We start from the raw sequence: 18,601 nt of genomic DNA, 5'->3' as shown, positions 1-18,601 counted from the left end.
AAAATATGCAGAAGCTGGCTCTGTGCACTGTGCTGCTTAAACAGTAAATTAAAGATCTATCAAAGGGTTTAAATTTCTTTACACAGCATTTTCAAGTAACAAATGCAGAACTGCAGGAAACACCTGGTATATGAGCAAAAGAAACTACTTAGAATCACAGTATAATTCAGGGTGGAAGAGACCTCTGGAGGTCGTGCAGTCCAAACTCCTCCTCACTTCAAAGTTAGATTCAACTTCGAAGTTAACTCAAATTCCTTGAGATCATATCCTGTTCAGTTTTGACTATCTCAATGGATAGAGATGCTCAGGGGAAAAAACAATATTGCTAAGGACTTCATTTACGTTTACAGGAACTTTTTTTTCAGATTTCAAAATGTATTTATAGCATAAGAAAATTAAAATAATTTGTAATTATTTGTAAAATAATTAAAAAATTAAAATTATTTGTTGCATAACAAAAGTAAAATATTTCACGTATCAGGAAAAACAGACTTTATGGTTTTTAATTAGACAAGAAATAAAGGAGCATTTTTCCTGTTTAGTGAGAAAAGTCCTTCTGAACATTTTTGTCCCACATCTCTCTGAACTAGGCCGAGAAAGTTGCTCCATCTAATCATAATCACTAAACTAAAAAATCAGCTCTTCTCACTGTTGTGAGAAATTGTCTCACTACTATTTTGTTAAAAAACAAAATTAGCTAATTGTTTTTGTTACAGCAGAAGTGGTATTTGCCCAAATTTCAAAGTAATAGCAGACCTTAATATATGCCTGTGCTACTGAAGGAGAAACAAGTTCCTGCTAGAAGGATTGCGGTTGCTCTACCTCTGCTTCAGAATATAAAAATGAAGAAATATAATCAATTGCTGATATGTCACTAATTGATCCTAAAGATATCCAATAACAATAACTTTCATAATGTAGGATTAACCAACATCATCTCCTATACTTAAACATTATCTGCAAGTCTTATACACCTGAAGAAGTGGTAGAAGTGGAAAGGGCAATAGGGTAGTTGCATGGAACTTGAGGAGGGTAATGATTTGAATTGCAAGTAGTTGTCACAAATGAAATTTTATGAAAAACTTTTTGAGCCTGCTACTAGACTACTAGACTAAGAATAAAACAGATGAAGAAATGAAATAGATGAAGAAGAGAAAATGGAGACAGGTATTAAAACTTTCCATTTTCCCTTTTCTAACAATAAGAAGCTTTGAGTGTCCCGTACTTTTGAAAATCCATCCTTTATTGAGGTGACTGAATGGGAAATCTGATCTGGGTTGGGAATACTGAACTCCAGGAAACTTAGACAAAGCTTCCATGTCACTTTCTGTAACACCTTGTGATTAATAAACCATGTCAGAGTCTATGAAACACCAAGGTGTTAAACCGCTACTATATACTCATAACAGTATAATGTTTCACTATAATTTTAATAGGCATGTTTACAGAAAGAAACATATCTCGCAAGCATTAGAAATAGAACTCTAACATATAGGCATAGGTTCTCCAGGGACGAGTTAAAGGCTTTCCCCCTTTTCCCAAGGTCCACATATCCCCTCTATCACGCTCCCCCTGATGCTACTTTTGTAACTCAGCACTCCCCACTCTCTTCAGGTCCTCCAACGGCAGAACAATATCCCCAACACTGGGAATTTTTGCTTCTCAATTTACAGCAGAACAGTGTCTTCCAAATGTATGTTATACACTACTGTGAAATAGTTCAGTGGGTCTTTATGTTAATACATTCATGCAAAGTCTGTAATAGGAACCAGTGATCGAGTTGAAAATGGTTCTTTAGTAGTATCCTGCAGGGCAATGCATATTCCAAGATGGCCTAAAACTCTTCTTCTAGAGATATTATTATTATTATTATTATTATTATTATTATTATTATTATTATTTTTCATTAAGGGATCATTTTTCCAGATACTCTCATAAAATTGATCTGAACTATATAAAAATAATATTGAAGCTCAGGTTTAAAACTGATACAAATAAAAATGAAAAGAAGACCTAGGAATGACAATGATCTTCAGCACATGGAACTGAGGTCACCAAAGTTTTACTTATAAGTAATATGGCCCACATACCTTCTGCAATCAGAATAATATTAAAAAAGGCTAATTAAGAATATATTATATGGCAGGTGCCTTTCAATGTCTTCCAAAATAATTTTAATCTGCCAGAATATCTCACTATGTTCAGCAACCTTGTTAATGAGTCAAATTTAATGAATTTTAGCCTTAACTAGTATAGCTATTTATTTTATATACCATCCATTAATATAAATGAAAAATTCAGCTATTAATACTATGAAAAAATTAGAAAGCCACTAAAAGTCAGATAGCGTTACTGGAAGGCAGCAGCTTGGTTCAGCAAACAAGGAAGCGACACCTCCCTTCTGCTGTAAAATAACAAGTTGAATATTATTAACCTGTGTTCCACATAACTTTATGTGGACGGTTGCCATAGGCGAACTAGTTGGAAAAGATCCAAATACCACTGTCTGTGAAAGCCAACAATGCCTGTTTTTCAAATGCTCCGGATGGGCAATAACTCAGGCTATTTCCCCACAGATCGCACTGTACCGTGGCGAAGCGTCTGGGAGCGTGTACGTACCAAGGTGTTATTGTTCAGGTCCATCTTCCCAGCGAACGGCCCCCATGTTGTTCCGACCGGAAGCTGCTGCCGGCTCTGGATCTTGCGCTCCCCATCCTTCTGGACCACCTCCAGCTCTCCTGCGAACAAAGAGAACAAGCGGTGCTTAGAGCACTTTCACTCGTGCCCTGGCAACAGCCACCTCCGTTTTCATTGTTGCAGGGTTTGGAGGACGCCAGGAACGAGCGTTAATTACACTTGTCTGAAAAAACAACCGATCAGGTCATCCTGCAAAAGAAAAACAAACTTCTTCCTTGCAGTTATATTCAAATGTGGTTTAGAAAGTCCCTTTTCTTTCCTGCATCTTTTCACACAACACATTTGGAAGGCATTTTAATTCAGAAGTGTGGTTTCAAGAAAGTTCTTAAGAAATGCTGAGGAGGGGGAAGATGATAGCTGGGAGTGCAACAGCACGCACCCTAGTGCGTGAACTTCCTTGATCCATTTGGCTGTCACAAGACTGCATTCTGAAGCATTCAGCTCCTAAAAACTTTACAGACATACTTCATAGTGATAGAATCCAGTGCAACTCCACTGATCTTGAAGAAACTACTAGAACTATTTACTAGATATTTTTTTTTTTTTAAAAAAAGAAAAATATTTTGAACTAAGTGAGGTTTTACAGGCAGTAACAGTTCAGAGTCAGCTCCCTCCCCCCCACATAACTTGTTAGACTGATGTTTTAACACAAAATATGTAAAAGCAATGAGGGCTAAAGAGAGTGATTTTTTATTTTTTAGTGTGTACTATTTATTCATTTTTCATATGCATACTTTATTTTTGAAAGTAAGGACTTCAAAATTAACCCCTAAAAGTGTTACATTCATTCACTTTAACTTTCCTGATTTTTTACTTTATTTCAGGATAAAATACTCTGGACAATTTTCATTGCAAAGCAGTCTCCTCAAGAAACCTGTTTTCCTATGAACAGACATTACAGTGTAGTAACAGCTATGTTCATATACACAATTTCAACATTGTTCTCTATAACAATTCAAACAAATTCTGCTTTCCAACTTTAAGGAGGGATGAAACATAGTAAGGGGGACCAATCTGTGCTTTTCTCGTCAGACATTAATCTGCATTTGCTCAAGCCATTGCACTTCCCAGCTTTGCCCTTCCCACAGGCAGGCACAAAAGCTGAAAATCTGATGCTGTCCCCAGGACCATCAGAACTCACACCACAGTGCTGCAGCCCATGTACTAAATCCTGCTTCCCTTCCCACACCTCTCAGATGCAGCAGCAATTCCTGCCTTTTGCAGCAGCACATCCCTTCTTGACAACTCTCCCCCAAAGCAGGACTCTGCTTTTGTACAAACAGTGGGAAGTCCAACTATGCAAGAAGTAAACTCATCCCAGATTTAGAACTGGCAATTGCTGAGAAATTAACCTTGGGCCGGAGGAAGTGAGTAACTCCTCCTGGCTTGCAGGCAGTCTCCACAGACTTCCCCCAACAAACCATTCCCATGAATGCCTGGATTTATGCTACTGCCAGAGAGCGAAGGTTCTCCTTGTCCGCAGGAGTTAATCTTGACCATTTTCCAAAGAGGAGACTTGGCTCCAGCTTCCATTTCCAAGCACAGAAATCTAAATTTCACCTCTGAGTGTTGCAGATTACAAAACTACTCTACTTAAAATTGTGCATCAGGTCCTTCTTGCAAACTGGAACAAATCTAGGAAATAGAGCTGTACCGCATGACAAAAGCTTGTATGTATGCGGGTGAGTTCTCATCATGACAGGGCTATGACAGTTAAAATGGCAGTATGTAAGCAGCAAAGCTTATGGATTTATTATATATAATTTACACATGATATATATGCAGCCATATACATTTTTCCTCTCACACGAAAAAAAGTCACAAATTGTATGGACTTTAAAAAATATCCTTATATGTTAATTATAGAAGATGGGAATCTTTCTGGTACTGCAAGGCAACATGTTGATCACTTAGAAAAGATGCAACATTTTCTTTCTACATAGGGATGAAAACTGTAGCATTAGCTTGCTTTTACTCACTAAAAAACAGCTATGTCTATGGACGTGTCACATTTAACTGATACCAGAGGAATCATGAGAATCTTTGAAAACCCTTTTAAAAAATAATTCAGCCTCCCTTTCTGCCACTGACATTTTTCATTTGAAAAGGGTTCAGACACAGTCAAACAGTGACTCCTTATCTGCACCTGTGGATTTACAAGCAGGCCTGTCTTTTAATGGATTAAGAACGACAAACTTAGGGCAGATCATCCAGTGATATCCAAAAACCTACCTAAGTTTTAAGGTACACATCATTACACTTTATATTTTAAGTAAGATTAATAACATGAATCTAATATCTGATAAGTATTTCAGGTTTAAGGCAGACATAAAAATGAGACACTATTTTCCAAAAGTGTGTTTTTTCTTCCATTCGATAATTGAGTAATTTAATATAAATTATTTCTCTCTTTTATCCCCTTGTTTATCCCCTTTAGTCCCACATGATAGTTTGGGCAATACATTCCAGAATGTATTAGTGCATTGAAATGCACTGCAGGTGGGGCAGCATCATGCAGAGTTGTACTGAAGCTGTCGTATTTCCCCCTCCATCAAGACCACTGTAATAGAGAGCAGTAGATTACAAATAGGGTTACAGAAGATTTTGCTTAACAACCTTCCCTTGATCATAGTTTTCTAAAAAAGATAAATTTCTCTATGGTCACCATTACCAGCAGCCATTTTAACATGATGTGTGTACATGAGTTTTAGAGCTGGGAAAACATAACTTGCTCCAATGTCTTGGCAAACACACGTTTTGGTTACATTCATGCAAGGTGCAGCACATTACAGTTTGATGCTTAACAGAGATTATTGTCACTGAAAATCTTTATTTTGGAGGAAAAAATAATGCTAAGAGAGTGTAATATATAAAAAAATCCTGCAAAGAGAGGTCTACAAGCACCTACTAAGATTATTTTTTCCTCCTAGAGCCTTCATCTTCATCCCTTTGGTAAAATCATTGTATATTCTCCTGTGTCTGCACTAAGCAGAGGAAGGTCAGAGGCTGGTACAAGGGGTTGTAAAAGAATGATTGCAAATGTCACTATTAAAAATCTTCTGATGAATTCTGTTGACCACTGAGCAAGGAGCCTAAAACTGTTCTGCATTCTTTTACAAGATTTTGCTCATCTGAAGTTTTGTATTAGGTAAGTGGTATCAAAACTGTGGTGACAGATTACATTAGGAAAAGGAAGAGTGGCTGAGATTTCATTGCCCTCCCATAACCTGCAGGAAGAATTGCAAAATCTCAGCTGGCACTGACTCTTCACAGGTGCCTGGCCATGGAAAATACCAACAGTGGGGAGAAAAGGGAAGTAAAGGATGAAAATTCTCTGCTAAACACTGCAGGGAGTTTCTAGTGACCCATAATTGCAACAGACCACCTCAGTATTGAACACTGAACATAATGTTTCTTCCCTTAACAGCAAATTATAATAAATAGTATTCATATACACACACCTGGAATAAAACGTGAAATATTTCATGATTCCTTGGGCAAATCAGAGAGGCAGTTGTACTTTGCTACTTTCATCCTACACCAATCAACTGGCCTATTGAAAAGGACAGCAAGAGGCATAACAAAAGTAGCACTAAGAATTATAAGCAGAGAGGAAGTAATGCCCTGCTTTCAGTTTTTGCAAGATAGGCAAAATAAAATAAAATAAAATAAAAGACTTGAGACATTCCATTTACTGATTTACTTCATTTTTCCTTGCTACAAAGTTGTGGTGTTTTTTGTTGTTGTTGTTGCTGTTTATTCTTTTGTTTTATTTATTTATTTCATTTTCTTTCGCAGCTTATTCTTCAGGAACACACTTATTTCCAGCTTGCTGAGTAAGTTTATACAAAATATTTGAGACACATAGTACGGGCTAATCAATTTTGGTAAAAGATAATGCTGTTAGTGCTGTGGGCTGTTTTTCTTATCTTGTTGATGTAGCATACTTTTAAAGTCTGTGATTACTCAAAGACTTATGATAGCTGCACTGCAAAAGAAGCCCCAAGTCATGACTCACTAGTACAGCTAGAAAACATCCCATGGCTTTTAAGATATTAGGCCACCTTGGTGGATACAAAACCAGAATGAAAGGACTCAATTTAGAATTCATTTCTTACGTATACATATTGTCTTAGGGAAGACACAAAAGGCTTGCATAAAACAGAAGGTAGAGGAGCCAACTTTGTCTTCTTTTAAAGCAAAATTAGGATCATTTTAAACAGTCCATGTGTCATGTGGATGAACCCAACATCAGCTTTTGGCCCTTAACAAGATTTGACCACAGTTTGAATACCAGAATAATTCAACTATAAATAGCATTCTGAACAAAACCATTCTGGCTCTCATCCATCTGCCTACATTCTGGAAGAAGAAACAAAGGAGTCTGAAGGTGAATGATCAGCTAAGTTTAGGGGAGAAAAAGGGAAGTACTTTATTCAGAAATAAATTTATCCAGTTTTATAAATGTTTAACATTTCTAACCAAGTCACTGATGGCTTTAGCAGTAGTAGATTTTTTGTTTGTTTGGTTTTGTTTTGTTTTATCAGGAATATCTCTCTAAGCGGTACCAGTTAAAAAGAAAGAGAAATCTCTCTTTCTGGTATAATTAGAGATTGGTTATTTGACGTCATGGGCCTCTACCAATTTCCACCAGCAAATGGTTCTATCTTTGCATATTTCCTATGCATAGCCACCTGGCTGTGTTAATGAATGTTTTTGCACTGCAGAGAAATTGTATATGTTGCAATTTCAAACAAGGACTGCTCTGAAGTCTTAGTGAGGGAGTGAAAAACACTCTCAGAACTTTTTAAGCATGGCCCAGCTCAGATCCCACGATCTGCCTGCCTTGCTGTGCGCACAGGAAGAATCTGCAATTAATACTGGAACAAACTAATATGTGTATTTTTGCACACAGCAGTTCACAGAGTGGAAAACTATCCCATTTCTACTCACAGGGGTCTTAACAAGGTATTTCTGATATGAAATGCTCATATGCTTGCTTGGCAGACATAAACTGCATTATTGAGATACCTCCTCTAAATTCTCCTCCCTCAATTTTCAAGTCTCTGAGACATAACACACACTAAACTACAGTTTTGAACATAAACTTGAAATATGGCATTCTCTATTCAAGTACTCCAGTCAAACCCTGATAAATCAGGCTGGCCATGCAGTGATCTTATCCTTTCTGACTCTTTAATAAATCGAACCTTGCAAGTTCACGCTGTTGGAAGTTGTCACTAAATGAAATTGTGACCTTATCCGATGCGTGAACTTATCCTGCTGACAACTACATTTATTGTGTGGATAAGAATGGGGGAAAAAAAAAAAAAGAGAGAGAGACTTTTGATAATTGTGATTTTAGCCATATGTAACTCTCACAGATGGGATCTTTTTGATGTTCCATTAATGATTTGCCTATGATGAGACTCTACTCTGGAAAAAATAATGTGCTTCATAGGTAAGTGGTAGGAGAACTGGCAAGCAGCATTAGAAGTGCACAAAGAGGCACTGGTTGACAGCAGAGAACCAGGAGCTATTAGCCTAACACAAAGAGCTTTGAATTAGCTTGTAATTGCACTGGAAAAGATAACATAATGGAGGTGGCAAAACATAAATATTCCCTTTCCATAGAACACATTCAACAGCCCAAAACTCTAAAACAAGTAACTGAGAATCTGAAGCAATAACCCAAAATGTGCTAAGCCATGGCACTTCTTGAATGAATGTATGAATGAATGAATGAATATTGCATCCACTTCCAGCATTGACTGGAAAGCTGCCACTACTATTGTGGAAGAGAGTTGGCTAAAACAGCAATTCACATGGCTGTGTTTTGAAAATGGCCAACCATCTAACATCACCATGTTTGCTTGTCAGGGATTTAATACATCCTTTTATCTAATTCAGCCCATGGTGAGTGTGAGCTCACATCTCTCCACAGCTGGTAGCACTGCACCCAGTTTCCAGCACACTCACTCTGAAATGAGAAGATCTGTGAGGTTTCAGGATAAAATCTATTTTGCATCACAAGTCTACTGTGGGATGCAAGTGCTGTAACTATCTTACTATAAAGACTCACATACCCATGAGACAAATTCACACTAGAGTCCAAAGAGTAACAGACTAAATTACAATCAATCTTGGAAAGAAGTTTTTGTTTCCTTTGCACTAAAAAAAAAACATTTGCAGGGACTTGGTTTTTTTTTTTTTTAAAAAAAAAAAAAAAGGTAAAATTGAATTTTGAATTTTGCTGCCCCGAAGAAGAGAAAATAGGGCCAGGCCACTTTTAAGGAAGAAGGATGGAAGGAAAGGGAAGCTGAGAAAACAGCTCTGGAGAGTCATCCTGGAGGGAGGGTTGCTATTCAGCTGTTGCTGTCTCCAGTGAAGGGCTTCTGAACTGAGCAGCCTTCTTCCTTTCTCTGATGTCACTGGAACTCCACATAAATTCCTCCCCAACCCCATTCCTCCCTGGTCCCATCCATTCTAAGGAGTAAGGTCAACAAGACATTTTAGAATAATGGTTGTGTGTGGTTCAGACACAAGGATAACCCACGGCTATAACCCACCTCTCTAAGCAACCTTTGCCTATACTTAGAATTAGGTCCAGATAGTAAACATAAAGCAGAAGTTGCCACCTGCTGCTTCATTCCTAACTGAGCTGCCTAACATTGTTCCACCTTGCCAGTGCTGCCACAGGGCAGCTGTGTACTCTAGGTAAGGCTGATAAATGAAGAAGCTTCTCCATCCTCTGTAACAAAAACCTAAAGACACTACCTGTCTTTAGGGTCTTGAAAGTCGGAAGTAGTTTCTTTCTCTCTCCTACCTGCTGCTAGTAGTGCAAATGGCAGAGATTGCAGGTGCTATCCTTATCTTCAACCACACTGTCCCACAATGGACAATAAAGGGAAGGAAAGAACATTTTGCAAGTGAGGGTAGGGAAAGAATAGACAAAGATATTCAGAAAAAAAAATAAAAGAGCATGGAAAGATGAAAAAAAAAAAGGCAACAACAACAACAACAAAACTAAAAATCAAGAGAGGGGGAGTGTAAGGAAGGAACCATTTGAAGTTTCAAGTTGTATACAAAAGACTCAGCCTGAAGACTCAGCCAGGATACAAAGACTCAGCCTGAAGACATGGGAACAGACGATATTCAGGAAACAGAAAGAGGCAGAAGCCTTGCAGGAGTGAGCAAACACATACATACTTCCAGGCCTGAAAACTAGTCTATCAAATGTCTAAACAATTCTTTACCTGCAAGTAGCCAGATAATAATAGTTTAATGCAGGCAACATTATTTTTTTATATATATATTTTTTTTTTTCTGAGACAAAGTTTCATTACTGATTATTTAATACACACTAGGCTCTGGCTAATACCACCACACTGACACAGTACTCCAGCTTTTTTACAGGGACGGTAGGTGTAGGTATAAAAGCTGTTCCAGATTCCCAACTGCAATGCAGAGTTAAACTCAGAGATGTGAAGGTGCATTATACCTCACAGCACAGGCACAGTTTTCAGAGACCACAGTTTCAAAAGAAGTGTATGTACTGACACTTCAAAAATAAATTTTTGTACTATATTTTTAATTTCTTTACATGCTTATGTAAATCCAATACAAAAGAAACAGTCTTGCATTCCTGTAGCACCTCACACTCCTATAATGCATGGAATTTAGCAGGAACACAAGATCTCATTTCAGGTTAAAAAGCACAGACCTACAGCGGTGAATATATCAATTTGAAATGACAATGCAACTTCCGAATTTCAGGGTGCCAGCACTGTTAATTAAAGAAATGCTAAACAGCAGAGAAATTGAATAACTACTAAAGGTATAGTTTGTAGAAACCCACAAAATAATTGTCCATCAAATATGTCATGAAAATTGTTTTCAAGGCTTAAGCTGAACTATTTCAAAAAGTACTGTTTTCTTCTTGTTAGTTAGGAAGGAATACATGAAGAACACTGCTGCTAGAGTCTGCTTAGCTACTTAGTGGAACAGTCTTACACAGCTGTATAGACTTTTTCTTTACTTGGGCTGATTTGCTAAACATAGAAACCTATTCAAGGGAGGAAGTGAAAAAGACAAGCAAGTTAAAGATATTTACACAATATATCCTAAGAAATGTCAATGATTTGTTCACTTGTTTCCAAGTCTACAGTTCATTCCAGTTTCTCAGCAAATTCCTTCAAATATGAAAAATATTCTGTTAATATCAGCATCTAGTCTACAGACAGGCAACATTAATGCAGCCTGTTATATGCGCTTCCATATGCTGACACACTGAGTTCTGTTTCCCTGACAGAATCCCAAAGAAAAGGCAGTGTTTGCTCACTCTTCCAGCTACTGACCACAACAGATACATTGCCATGTCCCTAAATTTGTGGCTGCCTTGTGCTCAAGAAATTGGAAAGAGGGTGACTGCACCCAGGAGAATACTAGGGCCATAACTACAGAAGGCTAGAGCCAAAGGGGCAACTGGTAAAGAAGAAAAGATCCTTTTATCTTTTCAATCATCTTAAAAAATTAAAAAAAAAAAAATATGAAAGTTTGAATGAAAGTTTGAGGTACATTCTGATTTATGGATGGTTCTCTATCCTACTCCACTGTGACATAGACATGCAATGAACAGTGCTCTAATCCCACATAATGAGACAATACAACAAGGAATCTATTCAGATAACTACAACATGCTCAGGTTTCTTCAGCTCTGGATGCAAACAGCTGCAAGTTAAATTTCAGATTTTTCAATGGAAAAAAAAAAAAAAAAAAAGGCCATCGTGGCGAAATCCTGACCCTAAAATGAAATCAGAGGTAACTAGGTTTAGCTTTGAGTCTGCTCCACTGCAAGAGCAATTCCCACCTCTGTTTTCAAAGTCTAAATCTCATGTAAGAAGGAAAAAAATATTATTTTTGTATTTCTGAATAACTATCCATCTTCACATCTAGGATGCAAAGCTGAAGAGTTTTTTTTTTTTTTTTTTAATTCACTGTGTGCGCTAAGGAAAAATGGGAGTAGAAATATTTACAAAAATACAACAAAACCAAAAAACAAAAGCAATCAATGTAGCTGATTTTCTGCAGTTTTCTGCGAGAGGAATACCGCACACTCCATTCTCACATGGACACTCTATACTGGCAAAAAGGATTCCCAATTATATTATAACACTGTGCAGACCCGGTGGATTGAGTAGGCACTTTATCCCAGTTACACGTAGCTTCGCTCCCTCTCTCTCCATCACAAATACACATGATACAGAAATGCCAGACTTGGCAAGAGCAGGCTGATGATATTACTGAAGAGGGTTTTCTCGATAAGATCATCATCTGTTTCTGGACTCTTGGGTTTGCTCCCTTTCTCAGCAGAGGAAGAGCCGCCCCTGATAAATGTTCCTTTGTGTGCGGATTCTCCCCCGATATATGCAAAGACATTTCAGTCCTGAAATTTGAGTCTGTCTGTTTTATCAGTTGCTTCATATAGGTAAAATACAGTAAGAGTTATATGGAGCATTTTATGTAAAACAATACAAAGTGGACAAAATTAAAAATAATGCTTTTTTAACTCAGCTGGAAGCCTTTTAAAGAGAAGCTATTCTGCAAGCAGAATATTAAACATTTCATAATCACCTACATCAGTTCTTCCCTAGGAAAATATGGAATCCTTTTAGCTGAAAGATGCCACCTTTTTCTTTTAGGTCTGAACAATATTATTTGTACATATGACATTTAAATAAAATAATATCATATTTTTGATATTCTAATTTATTTTTTACTTGGAAAAAGTAACAAATACCCAGGTAGCTTGTGTTCTTAGTAAATGCAGAAAGCTACTAAAGTTAACTTAACGTGAACACTGCTGCACTAACATTGACATCATGAAATATATTAAATGAACAAAAATGTTTTGGGAAGTATTCTCTTTAACTGTAGAAGCAAGAGCAGTGAGATCATCTGTGACTGTATCTGCGGTGTCTTCTCAGTTTACAGTACTTATGCTTCCAGATAGAAGGATCTATTTCCATCTCTCATTTGTGTAACAGCAGATGAACTTATTTGCTTTCTACCAGATATGCATGCTCAGAGCTATGAAACCACTGCTTGGATGCTGATTTCTAGCTCAGAGTTTGTAAGTCAGACTCCTTAAATGTCTTACAGAAGAAAATGCCTTAACATGGTTTCCCTATTTCCTTTCAATGTTCACAACAAATTTATGAAAGGAGGAGAGTACTAAGAAAAAAATAAAAATCTCAACAAAGACTTTAATATATCAGTGTTCAGTGTGACAATCCAAAAGATCTAGTTACTGTTGAGATTAGGAAGGAGAAAGGGGGGCTGGGACAAAGGGAGATTGAATGCCATGCTCCAGTGCATGCATGCAATATATAGTTCCATCCATTATAATTACAATTTATATGAAAAGTAAAATTATTATAAATAGAGATAAATGTAGTATAACTAAAATGTACAATATCAAGATTCAAATTAATCATTTCTTCGCACTTGCTGGGGATGGCCATGCATAACAGACACATGGCTCTGCACTGCTCCAGCACTCATGAGTTATGTGCTTATCTACATCTTCTATGATCAAGTACCAGCAGTGACCAACACAGCTTTTTACCACTGTTGCCAGACAGGGAATGACTGCTATTTTTGGACACGGACCAGAGTACCCTCACTTGCTCCTTCAGTGCCTCAGTCTGGACTATCACACTGCTTTCACATGCAGCTATATCTTACCATAGCTGAGACTCTGAAGCTGATATAAGGAGTGATGCCCATTTATAAGGCAGACTATATAGCTATGAGTGAAATAACCCTTGAACAGAGATAGAGCACAAGTCCTATGCACTACCTAAATCCTACTCTGAGGCTTACATAGGACTTAAGTAGAATATTGGCCTTGAGGCAGCCTTCTCTACAAGAATGATCTTGACCTTCATATGAATAAGTACCAGGGGCATCATGTGTGCAAAGCATATCCCAAATGATTTTGCCTTATGACCTTCCACTTTTTGGAATGCGGGCTTTGGACACCCCATTGCTGCTTGGGCAGAGGCAGCAACTGGGGAGCTTGGGGAACAGACCGGTGTGGTGGTCTCCCCCAGGGCAGGAGCACATAGCTGGTGCCACATCATTCTGCTGGAGCATGATCTCCCTAGTCTGACTCTTTAATGCCTAGATTTTATCTCTGTATGCAGTGAGTGAAAACATGCCCATTTCCTCTATGGCCTTTATGAAAATTTCAGCTTAAATAAGTTATTTAGTGTCTCAGAGTAAGTCAATGCTGGCAGCAGAATTAGGAGCCCTAAGAGCTGCAATCTCTGCTTCTGGAAACATCACAGAGCACATACAAGACACTTATCATTTTGAGGAAAGAGGAAAGTATTTCTGGCAAGATACAGCCACTAAATAGTAATTGTCAACAGAGATCAAAAGAATTATAACTCAGAATATATCTGGGCTACAGAATTATTTTGTCTCTGAAGCATTAAAACTGCCTCAATACTATGATTTTTAAAAATAATGTCAATTTATATTATCCTTTAATGGTGAAATAATATAAGAATCTAAGAAATAGAAACTGCTATTAAGTATTAAGTATATTGAGTTAAATGACTCAAGTACACAGGAAAGAATCACATTGTAAAGGCTGCAAGTTGACATCTTCATTTTCTTGCTGATAAAATTGGCAGTTTAGAAAATGAAATATAGTACCGTAAGAACTTCCCTAAAATATATCTGCTCCTTCTCTTCCTCCCCAATAATAATAAAAAAAAAATCACATGCATTAACCCAAAGATTTCTCTTCTCAAATGAAGAGAAAAATTCTATTTTAGCCATGACTATTATTTCGATGTACATAGATACCTTTGAACTTAACTATTCTTTTCTGATAGGAAAATTTGCTGTACAAGGACTCCTGAAGAAGGACAGTTTTACTCTACTAGGTGTTTTTTCTTTTCTTTTTTTTCAATATATTTTAATCTCAGTTAATAAATTATATTAGCAGGCTATACTACATGTCAACTTAAAGAAAAATCTAGACAAATAAATCCCACTTTAACATATCCAAGGGTGAAGTTAGACATTTCAAAATCAGGCCTTACAACAGTGGAAGAAGCTTGAACCTCAACACAACCCCCCTGAGCCTTGAACCACTCTCTGGAAGATTGCAGGACCTCAGTGTAAAGCCATTTCACATCCTGCTGCCTGCCCCTTGTCCAGTTCATCTGCCACCTGCCCTCTCCCTGTCACCTTCTGTGGCCCCACTGCTCCCCTTTATATGAGCAGCAAGCACAATCCAAGTTCCCAGTGATTGCCTCCAAATATATCCAGATGTAAATGTCAGAAAAACAGGAAGAGTAAGTTGCATACTCTTTCCTTTCCATGACTGGTTTCTAGCTTTCTGTCTTCTCCTATTGATCTGAGAACTTTTGCCAGCCAAGCCAAATCTGCCCCTTTGGATTCCCAAAAGCTGCTTCTTTCCAAATGTAACTCAGAGACAGACAGTCTTTTGACTGACAACTATATCTTGTCTCAGTCACCAAATACCATGCTGAGTCTGAACTTTTCCATCCCCTTGACCATACTCTAATCAGAGATCATGGATGCTCCAAAGCAGACCATTAAACACACACACACAAACATTTAAGACTCAGTGTGTACATACCCAACATATGGGGCAGACTCAGCAATAGCTGGGTTACTACCATCTTTGATACTACATAAGTTTATTATTATTTCTTTTCCTTTCACCTCTGTATACCTTATGCTTTAAACAGTCAATACACAACACAAAAGACCTTATCTTCCATTCCAGAAACAGAATCTCCTCAATGACCTGACCACCACCAGGAGTCAGAAGAACTACTGCCTGAATGATTTCTGCAATAGCACCCACATCCAGCTGTGAAAATAGATGTCCATGAGGATAATGTTACAGAAAGCCAAAGCTAAATGATGAAGTAACAGCTAGGGAGAAGTTCTCATTCAGAAATAAAAAGTCTGAACTTTTGACCATGAATACAAGCCTAATAATAGACAGAAAAATATTTCTTTTTGCTTTTTAGTCAGCTGCCCTTGTTATAAATGCATATTTCTCTCCTCTGAAAGCTTTTTTTTTTTTGCCCTTTTTTTTTTTTTTTTTCAGAACAGATACCAGCTTTGAAGTCTCTATTCAACCACCACGAAAACATTCCTAAACTACCTCCAGGTACTGCCAGCAAACCCTGAGGTACTGCCTCTGAATGAAGCTGCAGGCTCCAAGAAGACAGGGACCGTATTTCACCATATTTCCTTAAACTGTCATTCACACTGTCTGGATTACACAAAGAATAATAAAATTGAAATAAACTAAAGATACATCCTAACAGAAAGATTAAATGAAGACTGAATTTTGAACACTAATGATTCCCAAGAAGGACTGAGTGCTCTCATACGTGAGAATATATATATAATTATAAATAAACATAAGCAGCTTAAAAAGTCTTTGACTCTGCCAAAGATGGCCGTGGCATGTTTAGGAATTTTTTCAATGCTTATGATGTCTTCTCCTTTTAGCAACCATTAAAAAACACTAAAATGAGAGAGAAACATATTCAAAAGGCAGTACCAAAGAAATGTGTATAACTCAAGTTTCTGCTCACTACCATGTAGTACTTTGTCACACATCACAAAAAAAAAAAAAAAAAAAAAAAAAAAAAACTTTTAAGAAACTATCAAATGAAGTAAATACAAGTATGTTTTAGGGAAGACCAGTGTTAATCTTGAAAGGTCTGGGTTTTGTAAATTGGATCTAAGCCTACACCCTACAGGACCTCCAAAATCACTTATAATCTGCCCGTAACTCTGGAAGTAGCAACGCTTCTTTTCTCTCACCTTTTATTGACCTGTTTCTTTAGACAGCAAGCTATCAAGAGCAGGAACTATAACTGTGTTTGCATGTATACATATACAAACACACAAAAAAGTAAAGAACACTGACATTGATATACAGATACACATTATAGATAGGTAGATAGATAGATATGTATGCATACTCACATGTTTTTATGTATCTATAAAGCATAGTATCTAGGAAAAAAGGAACTCCGTGTTGATAGAAACCAACAGCTTGTAGGTGATACTGTGAAGACACACATTAAAAAATAACGTATCTTGGCATTCTGAAAGGTATGCCCTTTTCAAGTGTGCTGCATCTCTTTTGTCTCTGGCAAGGAGGCTTGCAAGGGGGCTTTGATTATGTTTCTGATATATACTTTGTATCATTTCTGAGATTAGCTAAACAAAGCTCAGTCACCCTATCCTCTGAATAAAGTGGAAAGACAGCCAGAAAGAAAGAGGACTACTTTCATATATAATATTTGAAGTTTGAGGTCATTGCTTTCATTTAATTTCGGGATTCATCTAAATTATACAAAAACAATACGTTTTCAGTCTTGAAATAATTATGGCCAATAATTGTATTTATATAGGAAAATATTTGTTCTTTTTATCACTTAGATACCCTCAGAAAATAGCAAATTATACCCTTTGAAATACAGGGAGTGCAATTGTTCCAAAATATCACAAGTAACACACAAAAAAGAAAACCATTCACTCCACAAAACACTTATCTGCCACTGAAGCATACACAGGTCTCCTTTCCTAATCTATTGCCATCTTGGTACAAATATTTAGATAATTTGAGTGGCAGCTCACTCTTCAGTGTCATTCCAGGACAAATACATCACCTATTTGCTTCCTAGTATAGATCCTCCTCTGATCCTGTGAGTTTTACAATCACGCATCATTCTGTGACTTTTTTCACAATCATCCATTTAGACACCTCCTGACAACAGAACCATCAGCAGTGCATGCAATAAAATTACTGCTGTTGCTTCCTGTCATGAACAAATGTAATAAAACCTCTAACAGCAAATCAATGTCTACACTTTGTAACTAGTGTAATTATGGTAGGGAGAGGCACACAAATCAATATTAAGATTGTGAGTACAAGCTTTAGGTTCAGCAGTCATTCCTAGTAGCTGTTAACATTATGCACATTCATAGAGCACTTGTAAAAATAAAGCAATTCTCTATGTAACCTGTATCACAGAACTTACAATTATCTATCAACAATACAATTCTGTATCCATAAAGCTTTAAGTTTTCTCGTGGAGAAATGGAGGTATCGCATCTCACCTGTCCTAAGCCAAGAGAGCTTGGTATAAATAGTGTAGAATTTAAAAGCAGTACACAATAAAGATACCGGTGTCTGACAAAACCATTATTTCACTGAGAGGTATGATACTTCCCTCTGAAAGGCAATAAAAAGTAAATTCCACGCTGCACTGTACATAAAGAACAGTTAAAATGAAAAATTTGTTGTGTGACACCCCATGTTGTTAACAATATAGGCAGATCAAGATAAGTGGATGGATTTGGATCATCATCAGAAGACACAAGGCCATATTTGCTAGTCTATTATGTCATGTTTCTTGAATTCATGAACTCAAGAGTGCAATAACTTTTGGTGACATGAGGGAGAAGTTACATTTTATACATACTCTAAATACACAGGCAAGATAAATGAATTAAAAACAGCAACCATGTTGTTTCTTTAAAATGTTATTGAGCAATATAGCATATGGATAATTCTGAAATCTAAAGCATACAAACCATTAAGAAAATAGCAATGGAAAGCAAATTGTGATTGCCATATGATTTACATCAAATTAGCCCTTATCTTTGTAAACCAAAACAGTAGGAGAACATGAATAAAAAAATAGTGCTTAAGAGATTCTTTGAAAAGTTAAAAAGGAGCACAGCACCAAAATCAGATGCATTATATGTGGGATTGACAACTGATTCAAAATGCTGCCCTCTCCCAAAAATGACTCACCCTATTTGGAAG

At 37.1% G+C, this 18,601-nt stretch overlaps 1 protein-coding gene across 2 annotated transcripts in view; it reads right to left on the bottom strand.

Moving 5' to 3' along the window:
• The window catches only part of ZFPM2 (zinc finger protein, FOG family member 2), a 312,872-nt gene that overhangs the window by 154,340 nt on the left and 139,931 nt on the right, over positions 1 to 18,601 (bottom strand). For both annotated transcript variants that reach the window (XM_035318206.1, XM_035318207.1), the window contains one exon: positions 2,620 to 2,738. In XM_035318206.1, coding sequence (XP_035174097.1) covers positions 2,620 to 2,738 — 119 coding nt within the window. The remainder of the gene's footprint in view (positions 1 to 2,619; positions 2,739 to 18,601) is intronic.

Source organism: Oxyura jamaicensis, chromosome 2 (genome assembly GCF_011077185.1).
Source record: "Oxyura jamaicensis isolate SHBP4307 breed ruddy duck chromosome 2, BPBGC_Ojam_1.0, whole genome shotgun sequence".
Classification (NCBI taxonomy): Eukaryota; Metazoa; Chordata; class Aves; order Anseriformes; family Anatidae; genus Oxyura; species Oxyura jamaicensis.
Note: the sequence above shows the minus strand (reverse complement) of the source record. Positions and strands in the feature narration are given on the sequence as shown.